The 14,887-nt window shown below is 32.1% G+C and overlaps 2 protein-coding genes across 2 annotated transcripts in view; one reads left to right on the top strand and one right to left on the bottom strand.

The window, feature by feature from the left end:
• The first annotated feature begins 287 nt into the window (after positions 1-287).
• Positions 288-11,826, top strand: LOC134828491 (protein phosphatase PHLPP-like protein). Its single transcript, XM_063841471.1, has 7 exons — positions 288-1,139; positions 1,212-1,370; positions 5,047-5,348; positions 8,085-8,271; positions 8,355-8,447; positions 9,096-9,249; positions 9,314-11,826. Exons 1-7 carry the CDS (start codon positions 288-290, stop codon positions 11,824-11,826), a joined length of 4,260 nt encoding a protein of 1,419 aa, XP_063697541.1.
• Positions 11,827-12,979: 1,153 nt separating this feature from the next.
• LOC134831234 (LIM/homeobox protein Lhx3) overlaps positions 12,980-14,887 on the bottom strand; it is a 28,415-nt gene continuing 26,507 nt past the window's right edge. Inside the window, exons 2-6 of the mRNA XM_063844910.1 lie at positions 14,387-14,561; positions 13,883-14,281; positions 13,603-13,751; positions 13,380-13,538; positions 12,980-13,317 (exon numbers count right to left, since the gene is read on the bottom strand). Of these exons, the coding sequence (XP_063700980.1) occupies positions 13,088-13,317; positions 13,380-13,538; positions 13,603-13,751; positions 13,883-14,281; positions 14,387-14,561 (1,112 nt within the window). The 3' untranslated portion in view covers positions 12,980-13,087. The remainder of the gene's footprint in view (positions 13,318-13,379; positions 13,539-13,602; positions 13,752-13,882; positions 14,282-14,386; positions 14,562-14,887) is intronic.

Raw genomic sequence — 14,887 nt, 5'->3', positions numbered from 1 at the left:
CATCTAAAAGTAAAAAAAAATGTATGAAAAGTCAAAAAGCATGAAAAAATAGAAAGAAAATTAGATTTGTGTTACTTTTATCTGCGGATAAATCTTGCCGTTCGTTCGTTGACCACACCAACGATTAATGTTCGGCACGAAAATGGACCGTTATCACTCACTTTCATAACCATCGATCGCATAACTGATAAATTTTGTGTTTTTTTCAGCCGATGACTCCCTGAAATGTGATTAAAAACGAGAAATTAGCAAAAATTAAGCGAAAAGTAGACAGAAAAAAAGTGAAAATGATCAAAACAAAGGCAAAAGCACCTGTTGTGGTGAAGCCAACAGTTCGAAACGTGCTTGTACAACCACAAATACCGCCTCCGACGCCGCAAACTAAGCAAAATCCACAAAATCCGCCGCCAGTGAAACCTCGCAAGCCAGTTTCTGTGAAGCAAAACGACGAAGTGAACAATAACATCGTGAAGAAACTCGTGAACGGTTGCATTAATCGGACCAAAATCAAAATTGACGCTGAAAATTCCGTCAATATCACGAGCGGGACCAAAATGGCGCTTTTATGGAATGCCAGCGGATGGATTCGCGTGTACCTGGGCACAGATCGGAGTGACATCTCGCTCGAAGATCCGAATAAAATGGTGCATATTGGCAGCGAATCGACCACATATGATGTCGTCAAGGACATGGATATACCCGAAGACTACACTTTGTGGATCCAAACGGGCGGTTCGCGTGTTCGACGATTACGAGAAGACGAACATCCATTACGGATACAAGAAGAATTCCTACAAAAAATGGGAATTATTGAGATTTCGCGAAGAGCTCGTTTGGGAATTGATCCCGATTTCAAGTATATCTTACGGTTTTTCATCGGGCCAACTGAACCGCCGCTCTGTGGGCATGCAACGCGTTCGGGAAGCGTCGAACTTCTCAAGGGACTTGCTTTTCCGCAGTGGCAACGTCGATCTGTGGCGATAATTGGATCGAAATTCATCATTTTTCCCCTGCATCCGGGACAGAATCCTGAATTTTATGACTTGACAGGTGCGGGAATCTTTGAGCACACGCCAAATTACAACAGATTGATCATCAAAATTGTGCCGCAAACGAAGCGAAGCCATATGGAGAGAGATGTTTCGAGCCAAGTCAAAAGTATCGAGTACCTGAGTCACACAAATGGCGGCATAAGGTATCGGAAAATTAAGCAAAGTAACGGAATGGGCGAGAATTTGGATGAAATTAGTGTTTATAATAGCAGTGAAAGTGTGGAAAATGAAGAAATGGCGAATGGACAAGGCACGGTGCTTTTTATGGGCTTCGAGGATTCGTGGGAACGGGATTTGTGGAGTCAATGGCTCATTGAGGTGAGTGAAAAAATTATTTTTTTTAATTTAAATGCTTCGTTAAATGTGAAATGAAGTTGCATGTCATCTGCAATAGTGTTGCAAAGTTTAAAAATTTGGCGCGCAGCATTTTTTTAGCGAAATTTTGCTTAATGAGAAGTTTAAAAAAATAAAATTTTTGCGATTTTCGGATAAAAATTGGATTTTAATGGCAAAAAATGATATTTTTTGAAAAATTATAAATAAAAATGTCTTAAAATCCAATAATTTTGAGTCAATAAAAGGCAAAAAAACTGAATTTGAATTAAAACCAGAAATTTTTTAATGGAAAATCCACTGTCAGGTCATTAAAATGACTCATTCTTACCTTAAAATTCTAAAAAAAATCCATAAATTTGTTCAGTTTCGTCTTTTTCTTCAAAGTCAGTAGACGTTTTTTTCGAAAAAATGTTAAAAATTAAATTATTTTTCGTTTTAACGACAACTTGGTGCCTTTCAAGCTCATTTTTTCAAGAACATCCTTGCAGCTTGTCACACGATGGCGAAAGTTGTGAAATGAAAAACTTACAACTCAGCAGAGAAAATCACAAAATTTGGCCAATTGTTCCATATTCACACAAAATCCAGAAGTTTCTTCTGCTGGGCAACAACAATTCTGTGCCAATTTTATCATCAAGCATCTGTGAAGCTCTTTCAAATGTGGAATATTTCAGTGCCACAAGTAGCCAAATTGAGGAAATCGAAGAAGATGCCTTCAACGCGTGCAAAAATTTAGAAGAGCTCAGTTTGAATGGCAATAAACTGAAAGAAATTCCAGCAAAAATATTTCAAGGCCTTGAAAATTTGAAAAGTTTGTGGTTGTACTCGAATAATTTACGAGATTTGGATGTCGAAGGGATTTTGAAGCACTTGCCAGGCTTGAAACGCATCGGATTAGCTGATAATGACTTCAAATGCAGTCGTTTAATGGAAATTTTGGCGATTCTGAAGACGAAAAATATTGAAGTCAGCAAATATGTTGAAAATTTGAAGCAACGCGATGATGATTTGGAAGAAATTGACGGCATTCATTGCTTCTCAGATGAAAAATGGATCGAAAAATACTCAAATCCAATCAAAAATTTGTCCAATCCCGACATTGAAGGAAGAAATTTCTACAAAAACCTGCAAAATACTGACAAGGAAGAAATTTTAAACGAAACTTTTGATAAAAAATCATCTGAAAAATTATTTACTGAACTGAAAAAACTTAAAAATGACACAGAACATCAATTTTTACAAATATCCAACAAAATTAAAGATCATCAGACAGAAATCAACCAAAAAATTAGTTCATTAACGAAAAATGTCACAAGCATTGAAGACTTTCGAACTACCATGTTAATGACTTTTTCAAACATTCTCGATCTTTTCATGAAAATTCAGTCAAAAGTTGACGAAATGGAGCGTGAAAAGCAAGAAAACGACCAAAAATTTAAGATTTTCAATGTTCTCGGGCAAAAAATTGACAATGTTTTGCGAAAAAAAATTCAAAATAAATAAATTTAGTAAAAATTCTTAGAAATGAGTCATGTTTCTGTTCTAACACCTGTTGAAATCTAAAAAAACTTTACTTTTTTTCTTTATTTTTACTTTGTACAAATGAGTAAAGCATATGAATAACATTATTTAACCACCTGTATGTGCTCACGTAACCATAAAATTACACTAGCATGATTGGAAAGATTGCTCCTTCCTTTTTTCTGTGCCTCATAACGACAAAAAAATCTCATATATTTCTATTTGCAGCTAGAAATGAGTCAGAGATGTTGTCTCGAGCATTAATTTTTTTTATATTAATTTTTTTTAACTTTTTATCTCATGTCTTATTTCAAAAATCGAAAATCCATTGAACCAAAATTTAAAAAAAAAAGTTAAAAATTTCATTCAAAAATATGTAAATTGCAGTTTTTAGGTCTATTTTTATAGATTTTTTAATCAATTGAGTTAAAAAAAATAAAAATTAAATAAATTAAGAAAATAAATTTTTATTAAAAATTGGAAAAAAAATTTTTTATTTCATTCAATTTTTTTTAAATTAAATTTTAAAATTTAATTAAAAATTAGAATTTAATTAAAAAAAAATTTAATTTTAATTATCAATTTAAATTTAAAAATTTAATTTAATTAAATAAAAAATTTTTTAAAAAAAAAAAATTAAAAATTAAAAAAAAAAATTATTAACGAAAAAAAAAATAAAAAAATATTTTAAAGAAAAAAATTTAAACAAAAAAAAATTAAATTTAATAAAAATTAAATTAAAAATTAATTTAAAGAAAATTAAATTTTAATAAAAATTTCAAATAAATTTGAACTAAAATTTTTTATTAAATTTTTTGAGAGTTATTTTTTTATTATTTTTTTAATTAATTTTTTTAACTTCAAATGCTCTAAAGTTAATTTTAAATAAAAAATTCAGATATTTTAAAAATAAAAATTTTAATCAATGTTCAAAACTTTGTAATTTTGTATGAAAAACTATCTCAAAACTTTCTTCAAAAAAAAAAAAAAAAATTGAGACAAAAATTTTCGCTCTATACACGCCTCTGCCTTAATTTACCATAACGATAACTCACAAATGACGAAGACGAGTCGTTTCTTAAGTGAATAATGCATGCGCACGTGCATCCGAGTGTGTAAATAAAACCATTGTTGTGCCATGTTAGGTTGTCTCGTCATGTCTCGATCCATTTTTTGACGTTTTCCGAGAACTTTTGTGACTGGACCCCATAGTTGCTTCATTCGAATATAGGACACACCTTTTGCAACGACGGTTAAATACCTAAAAATACAAGAAAAACTTAACAATTGGCATGTATTTCATTTTTTTTTTTTGATGTACAAAGAGACTTTTCATACAAGTACTATGATTATTGCTGGATAACTGTATGAACGAGTGTTTATATTTAGGTATTTACCAACAAACAACTGTAACAAACTTTACAAGAGCGTTTACAACAAACGAGAAAATTCGTGTAGCTTGACTCACTGTTACGAGAAACAGTTTTTTTTTTTGGTTTCAGTGTCATTGTCACCGTGAAATGGTTAAAGTCGTTCTCGGATTTGCTCAAAAATGTCCTTTAACTGACAATTTTTTGACGAGAAAATGATCATGAAAGCAGTGACAGTGAATGGGGCTGATCCTCCGGGACTGCATTTTGACGTGAAATCGTTCGTTTCGAAGCCTCGGGCGTCGCGAGTGACCTTTTCTGATGCCTCCGACACGATTGAACTCGATTCGCTCGAAATTGAGGCCGAACAAAATGAATGGAATAGTGACAGGGACTCGTTGGCATCGCATGAAGATGTTGTCGCGAGTCATGTAACGGTTGTCGAAACAAATCCAGAAGCACTTGCACCACTTAAACCGTACAGTCCGAACATGGCGGTTATTAAATTGAATGGAAAATCTAACAATAAAGTACGTTTTTTTCGCGTTCGCTGCAGCAAATTCAATGACATGCAACTTCAACGCAACACTTTATTGCAACATTTCCCTTTTTTTCTGCTTTTTATTCAAAAACCACGTCTTCACTCTTCGCACGGAGTACTTTAATTACACGTTTTCGCATTCAGTATTCACGAAGTATTCCGCGAATTAACAACTTCCGATCTTGCCACTACCGAAAAATTTAATTTATTTATTTATTTTGTCCAGTCAACCGTTGATACATCGACGCCAAAACGCATGGATATCACAAATTCGGGTCTTTGTGCGATTCCCGAAGTCATCTTGAAGGGCATCGACACCATCGAAGAACTCTCGGCGGGCCAGAATCAACTTCAGGAAATCGCTTTGACTGCCTTGAGCAACTTTAAGAACTTGCGAGTGCTGCATTTGCCGCGAAATGGATTCAAAAAGTTCCCCGAGCCGCTGTTGGATTGCAAAGGCTTGCAAATTGTGGATTTGGCAGATAATGGAATCGATAAATTACCGGAGAGGATTTGCACGTTGAAGAAGTAAGTAGATTTTTTTTTTTTGGTTTCGTTTCAAACAGTTTTTCTGCTCCAATTCGTCGTGATGGTAAATTGAAGTATGCTCAAATTTTTGTTGATTTGATGTTTATGAGTGCGGTGAGCATACTTGGAAGTAGTAAACAAAGCGGTTCAATGATTTCTGTCAAAAAGCACGCGATCAATGAGGTTTTTGCGGAGAAATTTAACCTTGTTGATAAAATGATACTTTTTTTTAGAAATCATAGAAAAGGTCATTAATTTTCGAAAAAAATTTTTATGACAATCCTTGAAAATTTATTATTTTTCTTAAAATATTCATTAAAAATTTTAAAAAATAATTAAATAATTGAAAAATAATTAAAATAAAATTTTGAATGAAGAATTCATTGAATATCAACCAAATCATCCAAAGAATATAATCTAACTTAAAATTTTTCATTATATCGACCTAAGATTTAAAAAAAAAAATTTTTTTTCCAAAAATCTATTAAAAACTACACAATTTGTACTAAAATTTGTTCTAAAAAAATTAATTTAATTTAATTTTATTAATTTAATTTAATTTAATTTAGGCCGCTCCAAATTTTTTTTGAACTTTTTGTCCCATGCCCCATTTTAAAAGTCAAAAATCCAATGGGGCAAAATAAAAAAAAAAGTTGAAAATATCATCAAAATTGCCCGTTTTTTGGTCTTTTTTCATAGTTTTTCAAGAATTTTTCAAAAATTTTTTTAAAATTTAAGAATTTTTGTATTGAAAAACGAAATAAAACATGAATTTTCTTCTCTAAAAATTTTTTCAAAAAAATTATGTTTCAAAATTTTTGACAGTTTTTTTATGAAATATTTTTTTTGTTGAAATTTTTAACTTGGAATACTCTTATATCAATTTTAAATTATTATATCTCAATATAGACCATTAAAACAACTAAAATATTCATTAATGATCAAAAATTGTTTGAATTTTGTCATTTTATATGAAAAAGTATTTCAAAATTTTTTTTTTATTTTTTTGCCCCCCCCATTTTGAAAAAAAATTTTGGGACAAAAAGTTCGAAAAAAATTTGGAGCGGCCTTAATTGATTTTATTTATTTTTATTTATTTTAATTTTTAAATTTTATTTATTTTTTTTATTATTTATCTTTGAAAAGAAATTTCTTCTTAAAATGGATAGCTATTCAAAAGCTAAAAGCTATTCAAAAATATTTTTTTAAATTTTTTTGTTAAAAATCCATTGAAAACTTCTTAAAAATCAATTTTTTTAATGAAAAAAAAAAAATATAAAAAAAAAATATTTTTTTAAATATTATTATTAAATATTTATCTAAAAAGTTTATTTTTTTTCTAAAAATTTAAAAAAAAACTAAATTGTAAGTCTCAAAAAAAAAAAAATTAAAACGCCAAATTTTCTTTTAAAAATTAATAAAAACTCTACTTAGGTACAAGTTTTATTTTTTTTATGAAATCGATTAGAAACTTTTCACAAATTTTATCAAAAACTTCTAAAAATTTAAATTTAAAAATTTACTTCATAAAATTCACAAAATACTTTTTTAAATATTGAAATTTTTCTTCAAAATTATTTCCCCACTTTGCTAATTTGCATTACAGACAACTCCATTCCATTCATCCATCCATCAAAATCTGAAAATTACTGAAAATAAATCATACATGCTTCGTGCGTTAATGACGAACGTCTTCATTCGCGTTCATTTTCATTTGAAAATTCTTTTCTCACAATTTTTGTTTGTTTTTTTACGTCTTTTAACAATTTCTCATTCAAATTTACTTTCATTCATCAGTTCGTGAAGCACGAGCCAAACCTTGTTTCTGCCTATTATTTAATATTTTTACTGCTCGAAAATGCATGGAGCAGTGACGTGTAAGAAGCCAACGGCAAAGAGAATCTCAAGCGAAGCGTGGAAAAACTAAAGGAAAAATGAACGAAAAAATTATTCATCTACCGATTTTTTCTTCTCTTCATTTCTTTTGCAGTATTGTTCGAGTTTTCTTTTCAATCGGATCGATTTTTTGTTCGATTTATTGATTTTTGTTGGGCAACATTGTAAGTTTGACAGATTTCTTCGACGAGAAATTGCGAGAAGTGAGCGTGAAATATCTCGAAACAAAGTGAGAAATTATGCAATGACAAAAATTTGAAAAATTATGCATCGCGGAATGGTAATTAACTCATTTAATCGTCGTGAATTGTCTTCGCAACCGATTGTTTGATGAGAAGATAGCTAAAAAACGACTCAAAAGTTTGATTTGAACTACTTTTCAATGTCCAAAGTCGATAAATCCGCAAAAATCTGTTTTTGTGGGGGAATTTTGTTCGTAGAAATGCCTCGAATAACATCATTAACACGAAAAAATGCATCAAATAACGTCTGACATGCATTTTTTATTACACCATACCCCATTATATAGTCGATCCGTATCTATTATGACTTGAAAATTATTCATATGTGCATCCTAATGGAACCAAACTCATTTTTATGCTTTAAAGTGCTAGCTTGAAATGTTTCTTTTAATCGAAAAAATTTACACAGAATTCATTTTTAAAGTTTTTTAACATTTTTCAAGCGTTTGTTTGTCTTGAAAAGCCAAAATATTGCCAAACACAGGAAATCTCGCTTTAGTTTGTTGCAGCAGGTCATCAAAAGACTCAGAAAAAAACTTAAAAATAAAAATTTTTTTTTTCAAAAAATGCATAAAAACTTCATTCTACGTAATTTCAGATTAGAAGAACTCCGTTTGGATCGCAATGAGTTGTCCATGCTACCAAATACACTGAAGGATTGTCGAAATTTGGTGACTTTGGAACTCTCGAATAACCGTTTGGAGAAATTGCCGCCATTTATGTTGAACATTAAGCAAGTTTCTGGAAAGGAAAATGGTAAAAACGGGATGGTGAGTGAAATAAAAGTAATTTTTGAATAAATTTAAATATTTTTTGTGATTTTTAGAATTTAAAAAATAATAAAATTGACATCATGAGGTTTAATGAGAATGGACAAGATGAAAATGTGAATCCGCCGTTGACGAGGGTGAATTTGCGGAGTAATCGTTTGAAGGGACATATTATTTTGGGGAATTATGGAGTAAGTTTTGTTATTTATTTTTGATTTTTTGTCCTTAAATCTGGCAGTTTTTGGAATTTTCCTTCATTTTTATCAAAAAAATTTAAATAATTAAATTAATTTATTAAATTAATTAATATTATTTATTTTTTAATTTTTTTTAAATAATTTTTTTTTTTTAAATTTAATTAAATTTTTATTCAAAATTAATTTTATTTAATTTTTTTAATTAAATTAATTAATTAATTAATTTTAACTAAATTTAAATTTAAAATTCAATTTTTGTCCCATGAGGATTTTGAAAAAAAAATTAATTATTTAAAATTTTAATTTAAAATTAATTTTAAATTTTTTAATTAATTAATTTTTTAAATTCAATTTAAATTTAATTTTTTAATTTTAAGTTTTTAAAATTAATTTTTATTTTTTAATATAAAAATTGCAAAATATTAAAAATATATTTTTTTAAATTTTAATTTTAATTAATTAATTTTAAAATTTTAAATTTATTTAATTTAAAAATTAAAAAAATTAATTTAGAAAAATAATTAAAAATTATTTAAAAAAAAAAAATTAATTTTTAAAATTTAATTTTAATATTTTGTATTTAAATATTTAATTTTATTATTTAATTAAATAAAAATTTTAAATTTTTTTAAATATTTTCAGTTCCTCACACAACTAGATGTCAGTGAAAACTCCATAGAAACCTTAGATTTATCCGCCTTAGATAGTCTTGAGTCCCTCCAATGCTCACGAAACAAATTATCAGAGCTCATATTAAATGGTCGTGCCTTGAAATCTCTTATTGCTGGAAATAACAGTAAATATTTCTCCCTTTTCTCATAAAAAAAAGCTAAATTTTTCATCAAAAACTTTCATTTTAGACTTAAAACTGCTGAATATCTCACCTCCCCCGATGAATTTGAATCATCTCGACCTCAGTTACAACCAACTTGAGCAACTCCCGCCATGGCTAAGTGAATGTCATGAAATCGGAATTTTCTTCGCCAACAACAACCAGATCTCATCTCTTCCGGAAAACTTTTTTCACTTCAGCAGCGACACACTTCACACGCTACAGCTTGGCTACAATAATTTATCAACGTTACCTGCCTTGCCAAATCGAACATTAGCTCTTCGCGAGTTATTTTTGCAATCAAATAAGATAATCGACCTGCCAGAGACATTTTTCGTGTATTGCGAGAATTTATCTTTGCTGAATGTCTCTTCCAACAAGTTGCTGACACTCCCAATTTTGGACCACAATCGATGTTTGCTTGAACGTGTCTATTTAACGAACAATTCCTTGACTGATCGAGTGCTCGATACCATCACCTACTTCTCAAATCTCAAAATTTTGCATGCCGCCTATAACCGGATAACAACTTTGCCCGAAATTTGCATCGCAAACTGGACCGAAATTGAAGAACTTGTTTTGTCGGGCAACCGTTTACAGCATTTGCCCGAAAATATGGCAAATTTGCGTCATTTGCGTGTTTTACGCGTGCATTCGAACCAACTTCAGAGTGTGCCTGCCCTTGCGAAGACCCAAACTTTGCGGGTTCTTGATTTGGCGCATAATCAACTCGACAAAATCAATTTGGTGACTCTCGTGCCGAAAAATTTGCAATTCCTGGACTTGTCGTGCAACGTGCAGCTTCAAGTTGATCCGAAGGAGCTTCAAGCATGTCGCAGTCAACGTCCCATGAGTCTCGTGGATGTCTCGGGGAAAAATCGTGCCTCACTTCCGGTAGCGCCGTCAGTTAAAAACGAACCAAAAGACGTCGAACCCCCATGGCAAGTTGGATTTTCCGAAACTCCCGGCAATTGCGCGAAATTGTACATCTCCCAGTTGCGACTTCCGAGTTTTTGTAGCAGCGAAGGCCTCTTTGGATTGTTCGACAGTGACCAAAGTACCGTTTTGCCCAACATCATGGTGAAATGCATCCCGAAAATCCTGTTGGAAGAACGAACTGTCAAAGAAACCGCCATCGATTACATGAAATACACGATGTTATCAGCGCATCGCGAACTCAAACAACAAGGACAGAAACAGGGCGTTTGTGCAACTTTATGTCACATTTCTCGCAGCAAGTACAACAACAACGAAATTATGAGTTATTATCAAAATCCTGCGGGAGGACGTCGTTTTATTTTACGAACGGCGAACGTTGGCGACTCTGAAGCGGTTCTTGTGCGACAAAATGGCGTCTTGAAACTCACAAAAGTGACAAAAAATCGAAAAATCGGTTACAGCGCTTCATATCCGATAATTTTACCTGATCCGGAGGTATCTGAAATTGCCCTCAGCGACGCCGATGAGTACCTTATAATCGCAAATCGTAAATTATGGGAAGTAATGAGTGCCGAATCGGTTGCTGAGGAAGTCCGAAAAGAAACAAATGTGATTTTGGCGGCAAAACGCATCCAAGATATCGCTCAGAGCTACGGGGCGGAAGAAAATGTGAGTGTCTTAATTGTAAAATTCAATAATTTAGGCACCGACATTGATCAACTAATGCGAGAATTGCGTCAAACGATCAGAAAGAAGCCTCCAGGCACGTTAATTTCCGGTTTTTGCAAGTGCGGATGTTGCTGCGAGTCAAATAACAATTGTTGCCATTCGGGAGCAATTGATCCGTTCATCAGGCAACCAAGTGCTCGCAGTGATCGATCATCGCCGAGTGGTCAGAGTGACAATACAGCGGTTGAGGGGCAGTTTATGAAGCAAAATGGCAAGTTTGAGGCTGCAACTTTAACTAACAACAAGCAAAAACAAGGATTTCTCACGAATGAACGTCGAAGTCTTCGGAGTGGCGTTGCGAGAGCCGTTCGAGCCCGAATCGAGGAAGAACGAGAACGTGAAAGGGAAGAAACTGACTCGGCAATCAGTGAGGAGCAGTTTAAATGTTGGGAATACATGTTGGAACAAAATACCCAGCTACTTTTCGACAAGGAGCTCAACACAATTTCCAAGGCATTCACGAAAAATCCGCAATCGAGTCTCTTGCGATCGCAATTAAAATCACTTTCTGCCAGTTCGCCGCAACTTCAAGACCCTACAGGGCTGCCGAATAAATATCACACTGTCGTTGCACGTAGCGGCGCTCCAAATCCCTTCCTTTCGAAGCAATTTGGCAGTACGAGATCATTTCATGCCGCCGCCGCACCTCAATATCGTCCCGGCAAAATTCCATCAATTAAACCCCCCGCCCCAATACCTCCAGGAGGGCCAAATGCCGCATATTTTGGCTCAATTCAACGCCTGATGCCATACAACCTCGAATATGATTTCACGCCGAGCATTCAGGAACGCGTTATGACACTCGAAGACTCGTTGGAGGAGGAAACGGACCGGATGCATCAATATTGGGGCATTACGACGACAGAATTGTGACATTCGGATGTGTGACAGGCAATGGTAAAAATGCTTGTGAGTGTCATGCGATTGAAAATTAGCAGAAAAAGAGCTAAAATTGAACCGTTGATTGAGGAGGAAGACGGATAAAAAATACAAATGTCATATTTAATATATATATTTAGTTCCTTAATTCTTCCAGATTCTCGTGACGACGGCTTGTCCTACAAATTTACATAATTTTTAGATATTTACAAGATTTTCTTACATTTACACGTCAACTAACTAGCGAGTATTTACGATAAAAATCTAATTTTCATCTAATTTTTTAGGACTTTTAGTTTTTAGTTTAATTTTTTTTTTAGACTTTGAGGGACTAGATTTCTGTGTAAAAATGTAGACTAGCAACCAAATTCAAATAATTCTTCATGTAAAAGCCGCTTAATTTTTTTTATCAAAGTTTTTGTTGAAGTCAACAATTAAAAATTATCAAAAGTATAATGGGGCAAAATTTAAAAAAATAATTAAAAATTTTATCAAAACTTATTATTTTTTTGATTTTTTACATTTTTTTTATAATTTCTTTGAAAAAAAAAATTTTTTTTTTGTTCAATAATTTTTGCAAATAAATTATTGCATATTTTTTTAAATTAATTTTTAGCTAAAATTTTTTGTTTTGTCAGAAAATGAATAAAATTTTTAAATAAAAAAAATTTTGAAGCTTTTTAAAATTTTTAATCATTTTCTTTACATTATTTTTTTTATTTATAAAATTAGAAAATATGTACCAAAATTCATACTTTAAACAATTAAAAAAAAAATTAAAAAAAAAAATTTTTTAAGAATTTTTAGCTCAGATTTTTTTTTCTCAAGAATTATATTTTTTTTCAATATTTTTTCAATTTTCTGATGAATTCTTTTTTTGTTGAAATTTTTCACTAAATTTATTTTAAATTTGAGAAATATCAAAATAAATACTTTAAAAAATTATTAAGTTAAAATTTATTAATTTTAAAAATTTTTAAATTGTGATTTTATATTAAAAAAAAGTATTTCAAAACTTTTTTTATTTTAAAAAAAAATTAAAAATATTTTTTTGGGACAAAACCTTCGAAAAAAATTAAGAACGGCTTAATTTGTAAATATTAAGAGTCTCTTTAACTGTAATTTATGTAAAAAAAAAATGTTTTTTGATACTTTTTTACTGCAATCTATGGATAGAATTAACAATAAAAGCATAAAAAATTATAGTTCCCTTGTTTTTAAGACAAATTAGTGCAATTTTAAGCTAGTTCGAGTATCAATAATGAGCCATTGTCGCTGATGCGGGTGCCGTTGATCCGCTGGAGCTCGATGACTGACCATTCAGGGGCACAGGAACTGGCGCCACTCCCGTATTTGTGCTGGAATCGCCGAGCCACGAGTCAGGCGATGGCGGAAAATCGGGATAACCATGCGGCGGGCTTGAATCGTTGCTCATATCGGATACGGCACTACTGTTCATTCCGTGCGGAAGGATACCTGATTGACCTAAAATTGAAATTTTATCGATTTTGCGACGAAAAATGATTAAAAATGAAATTAATTCTTACCAATGGAGGTGTAAACGACATTGTCGGAGTACGAGGCGTAATTGGATCCCATGCCAGGTGTCGGTGAATGACTTGAAAGGTAAGAATTTCGACCGCTGTGCGGAGATTGCCCATCTTCTAAGCCCATGTTAACTGTGCTGTAACTGTCGTTACTTAAATCTAAAAAAAAAAAATCGTTTTTTAGAATTTTTTTGAGAGGAAATTGTCGAAAAAAAAAATTTACCATGACTAAAACTATCCAAATCCACTTTGAGCTCGTCTTTATCGAAGGATTTGTCACGTGGTGACGTTGCGCCTCCCTTAATAGATCTGAAATATTGGCTCCAACGCGTGCGTCCCGCATCCTTCTTAAGTCGCTTTTCTTTGGCACGTCTTCGCATATAATGGAAGAGGGGAAGAAAATTTGATTTAATCATTTTACATGCGGTTATTTCATGCATTTCCACGTTTTTGCGTCAAATATGTACAAAAAGTGTCACGAATTAATTGATTTTTATAGTTACCTATTTTGAAACCAAACTTGCACAACTCGCATATCCAAGCCGGTATCTTGGGACAATTGTTCGCGCACATGTCGCGCAGGCTTCGGACTACTGTTGTAAGCACTTTTGAGAGTTTCTAATTGCTTCGCTGTGATTGTTGTGCGTGGTCGTTTATTCGAACCTTCGCCATCGAGCGATCCATCCGACAAATAAAGTCCTTTCGCCTTCGCCGCCTCATAATCTGGCTTGCAAACCAATTTTCGGTCTTCCATCAAGTAAAATTCGTCGCCAGTTTTCAGTTGACGCGAACACATGCTGCACGAAAAGCAGTCCAGATGGTAGACGTTGTCGTGTGCTCGTCGAACGACGTCGGTGGGCGCGATTCCGAGCTCGCAAACTGCACACTTTGTACCGTAACGTCTGTGTCGCCAACGCAAAACGAAAGAAAAATTATCATCATACAACATTCGTTCGAGGAAAGAGGAAGAAAAAATTTTTTGAGACGAAACTTTTTATTAAACTTACTTGAAAAAGTCCTGTTTACAAAAAAGTTGACCATTTTTCGCAAAGCACTTTTCGTTGAGTTGTGCGTGACATTCGATGCATTGAAGACACTTGGCGTGCCACGTTCGGTCCGACACTTTGAGGATGAATCGGTCGAGAATGTAGTCGTGACATCCGCCGCATTTGGGGATTGTAGCTGCAAAAAAAAAACAAAAGAAAGATTCGATGAGATTTTTTTTTAATTTTGAGAAAAGGTAAGGCAATCGATGAGTCAATATGAAACCATGAATTCAGATTTTCGAAGATGAAGAGTTGATGAGTAAGTTTTTTTTTAGTTTTAAAAATATAAAAATATTTTTTTATATTCGTTCCTGAGGAAAATTTTTAAAAAATTCCAAATATTAATTATTTTTAGTTAAAAAAATATTATTGAAAAATATAAATAAAAAATTTTTCGAGAAAAAAAGTCAAAAATGATTTTTGTAAAATTTTTTGCAACAAAATAAAAAATTTCTTTATCAA

The sequence above is a fragment of the Culicoides brevitarsis genome, chromosome 2, assembly GCF_036172545.1.
Source record: "Culicoides brevitarsis isolate CSIRO-B50_1 chromosome 2, AGI_CSIRO_Cbre_v1, whole genome shotgun sequence".
NCBI lineage: Eukaryota > Metazoa > Arthropoda > Insecta > Diptera > Ceratopogonidae > Culicoides > Culicoides brevitarsis.
This window is presented reverse-complemented; position numbering and strand designations above follow the sequence as displayed.

Coding starts and splice junctions, on each gene's coding strand:
- LOC134828491 (XM_063841471.1), top strand. CDS start 288: ATGATCAAAACAAAGGCAAAAGCACCTGTTGTGGTGAAGCCAACAGTT. Junction 1,371..5,046: donor GGAGTCAATGGCTCATTGAG/GTGAGTGAAAAA, acceptor TATTTTGTCCAG/TCAACCGTTGATACATCGAC. Junction 5,349..8,084: donor AGGATTTGCACGTTGAAGAA/GTAAGTAGATTT, acceptor ACGTAATTTCAG/ATTAGAAGAACTCCGTTTGG.